General features: G+C 37.4%; 1 protein-coding gene across 1 annotated transcript; it reads right to left on the reverse strand.

Moving 5' to 3' along the window:
- Positions 1-344: 344 nt before the first annotated feature.
- On the reverse strand, positions 345-8,391 carry LOC104588046 (homeobox protein SBH1). The gene is made up of 4 exons (XM_010245852.2): positions 7,341-8,391; positions 6,790-7,033; positions 1,091-1,335; positions 345-900 (listed from the first exon to the last, which is right to left on the reverse strand). The coding sequence occupies exons 1-4, from the start codon at positions 7,692-7,694 to the stop codon at positions 697-699; spliced, it is 1,047 nt and encodes a 348-aa protein (XP_010244154.1). The 5' UTR covers positions 7,695-8,391; the 3' UTR covers positions 345-696.
- Between the last annotated feature and the right edge of the window lie 4,378 nt (positions 8,392-12,769).

Raw genomic sequence — 12,769 nt, forward strand, 5'->3', positions numbered from 1 at the left:
TCTCAGATATTATTGTTATTTTATATATACCTGGAGAATACAAAGGCAGTGCAACTGAAAGAGGAATGCTCATCATCTCATCCACCTCTTGGCTCTCGCTGTAAGATGTAAGAAATAGCAAACAACGCTGGCAAGCCTGGCATAAATATTTAAGATTTTCAGTATGATCTGATCAGAGTTTCTCTACACTATAGTACGATTTGAAGCAAGAACTCAACACCAGTAACCGAAATACATACTCGTGTCAGGCAGACTGCGAACATGTCGCGTTTCTAATGCAGTTTTCAGTCCCACGACAAAAAAAAAATTATCCTTTATTCTATACTATTTTCTAGATCACGGGATTGATTACCAAACACAATTTCATTCAATTCCATGAAAGACAAGGCCTCCTCCCTGAATTGATGGACGGATCGCCAACAGAAAGTACGTACTTTTAACTAATAAATATAGATAACCAAAGATCCATGATACACATCACCTCCAATAGCTAGTCCACACCATAAACTCACTACCAGGTAGCAGCAGCGAGCAGCCATGGCCATTTCTACTTCTTCATGCATACAACATAGTACAACACTTAAATATTTAATTATTAATATCATCTACGTCTACGATGGGGTTTCAGAAATCAGAAATCAGGAATGCAGCGCATCCACCAATCGATTATCGATGTGGGGAGTGTCATCCTCCTTGTCAAAGGAGAGCGGGTGTGCAATCCATGGGAAAGGGATTGCCCAGAACGTTCTCCATGTAGTAATGCGGATGTGCTGCATCCATCACCACAAACTGCATCTCTTCCGATGGTTTCCAGTGGCGCTTCCTCTGATTGATAAACCAGTTGTTTATCTGCTTCTGATCCAGACCTGTAGACTCCGCCAGTGCCAGCTTCTGTGACTCCTGTAATAACAATTAATATTTAACCATCTATTGGCAATGAACACAATATAGATAGATATGGAGTTGGGTTAAGGGAGAAGATCTAGACCCAGTCTGGGGGTGGGGGGTGGGGGGTGGGTGTCCCAGATCAGGGCCTCTGCGTCAACATGGTAATTAACTAAAACAGATGGCAGGATATAGAGATACCGACCGATGGGTAAGGCCATTTGTAGTGTCGGCTCCACCAATCCAGCAATTGCTGCCTGGCTTCCTTGGGCAACTTCCCCTTCTTTCTCTTCTTCAAAAATTCCTGCTTGAGGCTGCCCAGATATCCACTGTACTTGCGCAGAAGTTGACCTTTTAGCTCTTTTTCTTCTGCCTGAGGATCTATGTAGTTGTCATTTGCATCAACCTCTTCCTCAGAAGATCCATTTCGATCTGTACCCTCACCACAAGCTGATGGCAGGGCATATGCAAGTTAAAGAGAGAAGCTCCAGTATTAATGAAATTTGAACATTCCTATAAACTTTATACAATCATGTAATGAAGTTTAAAATGCTTTTTGGAAGGGCGTCCAAGCTTCAGAAAAAAAAGTACATCATCTGGAAATAAAATTAAAACAAACTATGATATCAAACACAGTAAAAACTGTATTCTTGATTGAGATGGACTTTGATATTAGAAGAGATATACAGATGCTGGTCAAATACTTGAATCATCCGAAAGCCCACATTCAAGTTGAACAACATATTGAAACCATCATCACCAAAGTATTCCAAACAAAAATCATCTTACGTTCAGGGGTGGAGCTAGGGAAAAAAGGGTTTGGTGGGAGCTTTTAACTAAAATGCATTTGAATGGTTAGTTGTAATAAATAATTAAAAATGTTTGGGGACTAACTTTTCATATAACACATGCAATGCTGACGTACACATTCAACCAAGATTGCAACTCATATCTGAAAATCCTTTAGAAAAATTGAGATATCAAGGGTCCCTAGAGAGTAGAGAATTTGATTTTCTTCATAACAATTATCCCAATCGAGGCAATTAATCATAGAATTGTATACAGTGAGACATGATAATGTTATCCAGACACAAAACAAGAAAGTATAAAAATTATATACATGTCACGAAAATTCTCTATACCACGTGGATAAAAAAAAAACAGACCAATGCAAGACTCTAATGTAGATATGAAGAAATGATCAACAAGTAAAATTGGCCTTGGATTTTGCTCTCCTATTTGCTTCTTCCGTTTTGTTTTTTTCCTCATATAATTTGTTCCACAAGATATTGGATGGGGGACACACAGATCATGGCCAAAGCCATTTCAAACTAGTGATGCAGACATGGTTTTAAGCATTGATGGGGTGCATTGGTACTTCAAACCATGTACATTTTATTTTTATTACTTTTCTTTTCAAACTTTCATTTTTATAGATATTTTTATATTATTTAATAAAGGGTTTCATGAAAACACCTTTCAACAGGTGTGTCAAAACCTCACAATACAATACGATACTTTGAACCTTGCTACAATGAAATGAATCACAGACAATTGATGATAAGAGAATACATGCATAGCACACTGTAGAAGACCTTGAAGACCATTGCTGGTGTTGAATAATAGAAAACAAACTAACCTAATCCAAATGAAAATCTTAGCTACTATAATGTGAGAGAACAGGAAAAAAGCCACGCTAGTGGATGGCCCTACCAATCAAACAAGACCGTATAAGCAGTTCCCACTCCCCAAATTATAGCGCAAACTAATATAATCAAAGAAAAAAATTAAGAACTCAAAATCCCCAACAACCATTTACTAATTCTCATATCAAATATGTGCCTTCAACTTTTTTTGCATTTCTTAGATTTTGCATACCAAAAGGTACACGATAAAAGTTTTGCCGTTTTTCTAAGGTATCATTCCACTGAACTTCTCTCAGATGCACACATGTATTTAGTACTTTATGCATTAGATCACAATGGACTTCAAAATTTTCCATTGGCTTACTTATATTAATTTGACAGAATATCTCAATTAAAAGAATCTAAAAGACAAAATTTCCAAAATAATGAATCATCCTTTCAGTTTGTTAATACACCTCCTATAAACTGTGTTAATATAGACTTGCTGTAATTGATAGTACTAAGTGAAAAATTAAGATGGGACTGTCAAAGGTGGCAACAGTGTACTTGTACAATTCATCACTGTAACACCTGATCTAGTATGTGCCCTAACATATATTAGCCACCTAGCAGGGAAAAGCACATGGATGAATGTAAAAAAAACAAGTAAATGTCGATACCCAAGGATGGCAACCTGAACTTAGAATTCTCAAATCTTTACAGAAAAGTCACCATGGATACAAGGATTTCCTTCAATTGTAACATAATTACTCAAATGAAGAAAAACCATCTTTTACATTTTGCAAAAATGGAAGTGGATAATATATGTCATCTTTTACATTTGACAAGGGAACAAAATTTGGAGGAACAAATGTCACCAATCAAATGGATAAAACAAGGGATACAAGGTCAATGATCCATCTCAAACTAGTTCAAGAACACTAATCCTCTCCACTTTGTAGGAAAAAAATTCCAAAGGTTAGGTCTCATATCCAATCCACCCTACCAAGAACACATATACATGGGACTGACATTTGGTAATTGCCTTTTTTAGGTTCTCTAACGTTCTAACCTCCCTACATGGAATTTAATAGGGTTTTCCCAGTAGTGATATTGGGTATTGCCATCGCCAAGGACTTTCTTCTCTGTATTCCTTTACAAAATAATAGGTTGAGAATCATCTTCAAGAAAATGAACTTATGTATCTAAATTCCCTCAGGTGAAACCTACTAGCTCTTTAGACATTTGTTCTTTCTTAATCTCCCTCAGCAATTCTATGTGATATCCAATGCAGTCCTTCATATTTTGACATAAAATTTCCTCTAGGTTATTACCATGAAAACATAGTTTTTTCATACTTGGTTACCTATAGCAGTAGGGTTCCATATTGTGTTGGTTGGTTCAACCTTTTGAGTAAATTCCACATCCACAAACATGTCCCGCCATGTCCTTAAATTAATCTATCTGGGTACCATAACATAGTGCATCAAGAGGGTGAATAGGCCCAAATCTACATTACCATCCAACAATGCCTAAATTGCTTTGCATTCTTTAGTAAATGAAAAGATTTTCCTGTATGCATTTGAAAATATATTGGTAAAACAGCAATGTGGATTTCCTAAGAACTGATTATTTTTTTATCAGTCTCTTTATTGAATTAGAAGTAATAAAAAAAAAAAACATAAATGGTGTTCCAAACACTCCAAATCCTCTCGGGGAACTAATCCCCAAGACAAATGATTCATAGATGCTCCTTAGGTTGTGTTTGGTTGCAATGCAAATAAATTTACACTGATGCAAAACTATGGCAGTGCAAATGATTTGAGTGTAAATTCTGACCTATTTTTGTTTCAAATTTTAGCTTATGTTGTTTGATTGTAGTATAAATGAAGTAAATTAAAACATGACACAGAATAAAGTAAAACCAAAATAAAATTAAACAAGTGTTTTGCATTTTTTTTTTCATTTGCACTCCCATGCATTTGTACTAGTGCAAATAAAATTGCACTACAACCAAACACAGCCTTAAGAACTGATGTACGATTTTATCATAACCAACTGACATCAGACTCAAACACCAGCCAAAAATACATATACTCTGTGCACATAAGTTTCCTCCTAAACTAAGCCAAATCTATTTCATAGGTCTCAGATAAAAAAAAAAAAAGAACAAACTTCAAATGCCAAAACTGTATCCAGATTCAAGAGATCATCCTAAACTCACTTGCAATGCATCTCAACCCTTTTGATTTCCAATATATAATAGTTAAACTGAAGAGCTTGAGATATAAGTAGGGAAACCTTTCATTTTCTCATCCAACTCTGAATCTATAATGCCATTGACGAAACACTGAGCTTGAGATTTTTCATTTTCTCACCCAACTCTGAATCTATAATGTCGTTGACAGAACACTGAGCTTGAGAACAGCTGATGAAAAGGGGGGAACGATTGTTCATTGAGAATATCCTAAATTCCTAATTGACCCTTTCGAGGTTCCATATTCCTTTGACAGCTTACTATCATCACATACTCGTGTAACAACATGTTCTTATTTCCCTAAGAGAAAAACATGTATTGAGTGAAACTGTGATACCTAAATATTGTCTATCCAAATCACAATTTCAACTCTACCTATGCTCTCTTCAGGCATGGAACAGTAATATATTACACAAATATATGGAAATAATACCTAGTGTAATTGAGATATATAGTTAAAATGTAATTTGATAGGTTATTTAGAACAAAAGATGCAAGATGAGAATCAAGAAGCCATAGAATATTTGAAATTAAAGGTTCCTTGATAAGATTTAAAGAAAGTTCAGTCATCTTATAAAAAATAACATATTGATGAAATTTCTATTAATTTCTGAAAATGAGCATCAGAAGCCTGCACTATCCTTTCAGGAAAAAAAAAACCTTTCCTGCTCTATAACAGAAGTGACTACCAGTCTGTTCAATGATCAGAACATTATGTATCATCAGCAAAATCATTTTATTATTATAACAAAAAAGGAGTATCATAGATTAAGATGGCATTAAGCCATTAACTGAGTAATAAAATGAACATAAGTTAAATTAATAAAAGGTAGGAAGATATACATCCAATAAAACTGTATACAAGATATATGCACAAAGATCTCCAGGACTACTTTCTTTTTTCAATTTTCTCAGATTTAAAGCACATAGCATGGAAGGGTAGGATAGAAGGTGATTGCTTATTTGTACATGTTAACAGGCTACCATTTACAATAGAATTTCTACTAAACAGCATTAATTAGTTAAGTTTAGCCTCTATACAGATTTCACAGAAAAGAACGACTTGAAATTTCTTTATTATAATGTTCTGTTGTAGTTGTATCACTGTATGGCTCAGCAGGTATCCTGCTAGTAGGTTTTTTCCTCAAAATCATAAATACATTAAATCTTTCTCGTGAAATGTTTCTTCAAACATGACTAACCTCTTTAAAAGCGACAAGGAAAAAGAAAACAAAAGGAGCAGAAGTTTGGGTAAATTACCATGTTATCAGTGGGGACGAGCGAAGAAATTAAAAAAACGCAAACGACTCATGCACAGATAAATCTTAAATAGCTCACCCTGTGCCTCATCTATTCATTTTCCGAAGGCTACGCAAAGCACAAACCAAACTTGCACTAAGTTATAAACATGCATTCCAGACTAGCATTCAAATCTTCTGGGCAAGTACTCCCTCCCTCCAAATGAGTAGGTTCATCCTTAACTGTGCATCTCTCAATTCTCAACTTACTGGCGTCGTTAAATAGACAAGACTTAAAAGAAAATACGCGCGCTTCACCTGGTTCGGAGATACAGAAAACATTAAGCCCTTCAAAAGCCTTCACAACCAGCTATTTTCTATCACATCAACTGCAGAAATATGTCAGGTTTTAACGAAACCGAGCCTGGAAATTTTCACAAGACAACAAGCAAGAAAAGACCGACTCAGATCACAACGAGAAGACAATCAAAAACACCGCTGCTTGCCTATCCGTCTACGCTCCGCTCTATTTGGATGTAAAGAGGGAAATAGAAAATATATAAACATGTATTTTTCGTTACACAAATTAATAAATTATTATGCAGAGAAATTAAAAACCTAATCTGTCAGTTATCTAATGCTTAGGTCGACATGCATGAACATGGGCATGGCTGAAGGACGTTATTATACTAGTTATTAAAGAAACAAACCCAGTAAACAGTACAAAATTAGTTAAAATTATAGCTAAAGAGAGAAATAATGGCAAGGAAGAGAAGGTCGTCACCGGAATCTACAGAAGAAACGGTGAGGGCTTTGAACTGGCACTCGATCCTCGAGAGGAACATCATAGCTTCTTTAAAGGGTTTGGTGAGCTCCTGCTCGTACTTGGTGAGCATCTCGCAGTAGGCCTCCATGAACTGATCGAGAGCTGGATCTTCGCCGATGCAACCCCTTCCGTTACGGCCCATGGCCTCCTCGGAAGCGCATGCCTCCTCCAACTTCGCGACCACTTCAGGAGGTGCTCCGACCTGTCCGGCCGTATGTTAAAGAAGGATCAAACAACGAAAACGGAAATTAACATGAAAAGGATTGTTACCCTTATATCTTCCTGGTTTAATGGGTTTTTGGTTTTACCCTTCGTGGAACCAAATCTTTGGATAGAAGAATAAGAAAGCAAAAGATTGCAGTTACAGACAAGGTTTTGTTCCTTAGAATCAAAATCTCTCGATTGGAAGAAGATAATATGATGAGATCGTTGACAAATTTTCAGTTCTTTTTCTTTTCTCGTCCATTCAGTAAGTCGGTTCTGATATTGTATGGTAAATTATCGTTCACCTTTTGACAATTGACGTAGGCCGACAGGAGACGAGGATAGTGAGGATGCGCCATTATCTTAGCCCTGATAGAGCAGCTGCTTCCATCGTTGTTGTTGTTCCTGTTGTTGTTCTCCATGAAATAACACCCAGAATTGCTGTTGTTGTTGTTGTTGCTATTATCCTCGAGTATCAGAGACGAACCAGTACTGCCGATATGGTTGTGGTTGTTGCCGGAAGGTAGAGGAAGAAAAAGACTATTTGTTTCTGCATTAGGAGTAGAAGTTAGGAGAGGCATCATCATCATGGAAGAAAGTCCATTACTGTTATCTCCAAAACCCATCAGACAAGAATTACTACTAGGACCACCCTCCATAACTCTCTCTCTCTCTCTCTCTCTCTCTCTCTCACCACGCCTTGTTGCCTTTGTACTTGATATTTTGTTTGCTTTCCCTAGTTAAATAACCATAACTAGAACATCTCTCTCTGACTCTCTTTCACTCTCATTTTTTTCCTTTTCTCTTTTGGTTGTTATCCACCCCCCCCCCCGCCCCCCCCCCCCCAACTCTCCCGGTTTTTATGCTACCACACTCAGCCTTTTTGCAGAAAATCCTAAGTAGTAGTAGCAGTCAGTTTTGGGGGGTTTTTTCTTGTTTACTGGTCTGTAAAGCAGATTCAGGTTTCAGACTTCCTTTGGAAACGGGTGTTTTTATTTCCTGTACATTAACAGCACTACTTCAGTTCCCCCTTTGTTTCTCTCTCTTCTTTCTCTCTCTAAAAGCGAGAACAGTGAGAGAAGAGAGAGAATAGTAGTAAGAACTGTGACTCTGTTCTGTGAGAAGAGGGGAGAAAGATGGAGAGAGAGAGGGAGAGCGTGTGCGTGTGTGTCTAGTAGCGACGCAGGGAGCACGCGGCGTTTACAGATGGTGCAAGAAATAAGAAGAAAGGGCGCCCCATGTTATCCTGGGCGTCTGCAGCAAAGCTTTTCCTTCCCGAGATGAAACCCCTTCTCCCTCGTTTCTTGCACTGCCACTGATCCACTGCTATAACAGGCTAAGACCTAAAGACCAACTAGAGACCAGAGAGAGAAGAGAGACATGTAGAAATAAACGATCAAATCGAGGATGGTCTATAGTACCGGTGGACTGAAAGATTTTTGGGGCACGGTGCTGTTGATGGAAATCCGTCCATTCATTTAATATTCGCTCGTGGATTGTCGTGTTCCTCTCTCACTTTCTCTCTCCCTCTCTCGCTCAATCTCTCCGTCGCTCGTTTTACATAAAAAGTATTTTTTCTCCTTCCTTCTTCGCAAGCAAAGTTGCAATCGGTGATCTCACATCTCTCGTCCGTTCCTTTGGCTCTCTCTCTCTCCACCACCCCTATTATTAGTCTCATCCCATCTAATCGGTAATTATTCACTGTAGGAAAAGTGGGAGAAGCTAAAGAAAAGCTGGCCAAGTAGTGGGACAGTCCGAATGTCTCTCCCTCTCTATCACTGCTCTGGCCTCTGTAACTCTACTCTGGGTTCATCTATCATCCATAGTGCGCCCTCTCGCTCTCCCACCTTTGCTCACAGATTGCGAATCCTCTACGGGTACCGGAGGACGCTCTGCCAATCACGATATGCCACGTCAACCTAAAAACCCAAGTATACGCAGTTGGCATGGATTATCAAATTAGCCCAGTTTTACGAGTTAGATTGTAGAGGCAATTGATCATCCGTAGCCAACTTAAACCTTTTTTTTTTGATAGGCTGCCAGCTTAAGCTACTTATAGGTTTAAGGTAACAGTAGAATCAGTAGTAATACTAGATATTAGATTAGATAGATAAATAACCTAAATAAAACTTGGTACATATTCAGTTATTCGCACCCTACAACCTACGCGAAATTGATGATTACCAGTATTTATTTTAGTTTTATCGTCCATTAATGTCAGAGCAATAATAAAAAGTTAAAATCCTCTGAAGATACTAGTCTTGCTCGAAGCTTTAAAACAAAAAAAAAAATGGAGACTAGCAGTAGCAGTAGTACCACGTGCATACTCTACCTGCAGTCGTCTGTGAAAGAAGAAACCTTCAGTCTTCAGTCTTCCTTGCACAATCATCACTCATCAATACAAATGAATGTGATGAGGCAAGTTGCTTTTGCTGTTTCTAAACCTAAAAACCCGTTCGAGTATCCAATCAATGGAGCCCCATTGGAAATACGATAACTTTTCGACAGCCATCTGAAAATAATCTCTCTACCTCCTCAGAGATCTGAACCATTGATAGGACGCTACTAGTCTACTACGAACTGTTAAGATACGGAGATCCTGCATTGCTGAGAAATATGAATTTTCATGAACGATGAGAATAAACAAAGGTGAACAACTCACTCAGGTATATGTGGTCCGTATATGTTCCTACTTCCTATAACATTTAATAATTCAGAAATAACTAATAAGAAGAATAACAGTACAGTAATGGAGATAGAGGCCTCTCCTTTCGTAGAGACTTCAACACACTGTTAATCTATTAGTGCAGCAACACGTGGCTGCTTGGTGATGGGAACAATTGGACGTCTCCTCTGTCTTCTCAGCTAAACGATCGACTCGACTAGCAGACTAGCATAAACTATCATGTTTAGTTTCTTCAGCCTTCAGAGCTTTCATGCTTACGACGAGCCATGCTCGAGTTGGGAATTACACGTGGCAAGTTAGCTAACCCTGAAAACGCTCGACCTATTAGCTACATTCTCTTTTCTGCCACGTCACAGTACGTAATCTGACGTGACATTTTCAGGGTTTTTCAACAGTTCCAGAAATTTGATCGGTTGCTTTTCCCGTTAATTTCTACTTCTGCTTGGGCTTGGGATTGAAGGTGTTGATGTTATATATGCTCGACGCTCATTGCCTTCCAAGTTCCAACTCTTGGTATTTGACGGCGTCCGTTGCTTCGCCGTCTTGAACGTTTGACCATCCGTACTCGTTAAATGCAAATATACAGGCAATAAAATAATATTAAAACAAAAAAAAAAAAATAATATGAAAAAGGGGATGAGAAGATGGAATATGTGAGTAGGGTTTTGAGGTCTAAGTGGTTTTAGGGTTTGGGACGGCAAAAGCTAGGGTGGTAGGGTTAGGGAGAAGAGGTGGAGGGGGAGGGTATACGATGCGAATCCGTCAAAGACAGAGCTGCGTAAGAAAAGAAACGAAGAGAAAGTTGGAGAGACGTCACTGCTGTGAAGGTGGAGGACATGGGGAGTGAAGCCAGCCCAAGCTTTTTCTGGCTCGCCTTTAAGTCTTATCCATGATCATGAGAGAATAAAAATATGGAGGAAGGAATCAGTAAACAGGCACTATCGCTACTGGGGGTTGTAAAGGTTAAGAGCAGGTCCAAACAAAACAAAACAAACCCCTCAAATCAAAACAAAAAGAAACCCTCAAATCTCTCGCAACCATTTGAGTAATCTGGAAACAGTGACAACAGTTTTTGATCACTTTATTTTTTTTTTTTAATCTTAGGTCCTTGTGTCCTTTTAAAATGACAATACACTGGATACAAGTCCTCAAAATCTATCTACTAAACTAATCTAAAAACATTTCCAATCATAAGCCAATTGTTTATGAAACCAACTCAGTAAGTGATAAGTGTTTGTTTGTATATTTTTTAACTAGTTTAACTGATAATGTTATGCCTGTCCAACTTTTGGTCTCTCGTGATTAGAGCAGACACATAATATATAAATATATAGTAATTAATTAAGAATGTTTGTATCATAAAACTCAGTCTTTTATGTATATCATTATATTATTAATTAATGGCTAGATGTTTCATGCATCATTAATTGATTTGGTTTATAAACGTTTCTGTTCAGCGTTTCAATGGGGACCTAGACCCACCATTTCTGTTCCTTTAATGCTGTTGCCTGTTGGTGTTCCAGCGTTCCTCAGGTAAGTTAAGTATCCAATCAGATTACCGACTCCGCTCATATTTCAATTTCTGTCATCTGTTAGCCTTTCCCTTCATCAAACATTGAAACAAAGGCAAGACTACAATTGTCAAATGCAGACAAAGTAATAATAATGTACGTGTTCCCTCAAGCACTAGCTTGCATTAACAACCCTTCTTTATCCGGAAATTGTCCAGAAAATTAGCCCTTGCAAAGACAAATTAGAACCCTCCACAGGAATGGATTGTCGCGTTCTGTTGGTTTCCAGGAATTATGCTTTGTAAATTGAGAGAATTATCGATCTACCTGCTTTTCAACCATGACAGTGAATGATTTCAGAACAGGGTTGACTCTTCCTACGTACCACCCACAGAAAGGAAATACTCTTAGTTAAAGGTAAAAAATATTGGACAACACAGAATAAAATTGTAATAGCAAAGTGCAACAGAGACAACTAATTGAAGTACATGCGAAGGATGATATATACAAATCAACTCAGAGACTACTTCGAATTATTATTGGTTTTGGGTAGATGAGAAGCTAGTGAGTGAGATATATAAATGTGTACTCTGATTACAAGAAAAAGGAAATGCAGGAATGAAGAAAATTAAAAGAGGACCCACATAAAGGTTGATTTTTTGTTTTTTTTTTTGTTTTTTTGTGTCTGTGATATATTATGCAAAATGATTTTAAAAAATTCATATGAAGCTCGAGTTCAAACCTAACTTAGGAGAATCAAAACCAAATATTGATTCCTGAAAGTAGTAGTCATAGCCTCTCAAGTTGTGCAATGGATGGTGAATATTCTAAGCACTAGCTAGTTTCAAGAACAGACCAAGTCTAATCTTAATATATATCCATCCAATAAGTAAAATCGTTTAAATCAATTACTAACATTTCCAAGAATGATTTAAATAATCACTATTTCCACCCATCCTAGTACAGTGGCCCCAACTATTTGAAGGTTTATATGGTGCCTCTCCTGAATCACCTTCTAATTAGGCAAAATTATTAGATAGATTTCTTTTTCATGTGAGATTTAATCTGGGTAATTATTTATATTAAGATAGTTTAATTCTTTAAATCACAGCCTAGGTATGATGTTATTGGAGCAAATTTATAATTAAGGTAGTGTTTGAATGATGATAGATTTTCTAATGAATTATTATGCACCATGATTCAAATATTTCAAATAACTAGTTAAGATTTAATTACAAATTCCTTAAAATTGAATTGGGAATTGGGCCCCTAGTTCTGCCTCAATTCCCCTATTACAAAAGCAGCCTAATAAACAGATCTATTATCTAAGTGCACGAAGAATGGGCTGCCCCCCCCTTACACCCGGGTTGGGAGTTACGGTTATGGGGATGGGCTAATTAAATAAAGAGTTGGGATAAACCTTACAGGTTCCTAAAAGGAGTTGGGATAATTTCAATTCTTTTTTCAAAATTTTAACACTGTAAAAAGGTTTGGTAAGACTTGGCTCCTGAATCTCTGATGTTATCATTGAACTGAT

The sequence above is a fragment of the Nelumbo nucifera genome, chromosome 1, assembly GCF_055504915.1.
Source record: "Nelumbo nucifera cultivar China Antique chromosome 1, China Antique-T2T, whole genome shotgun sequence".
In the NCBI taxonomy this organism is placed as follows: domain Eukaryota; kingdom Viridiplantae; phylum Streptophyta; class Magnoliopsida; order Proteales; family Nelumbonaceae; genus Nelumbo; species Nelumbo nucifera.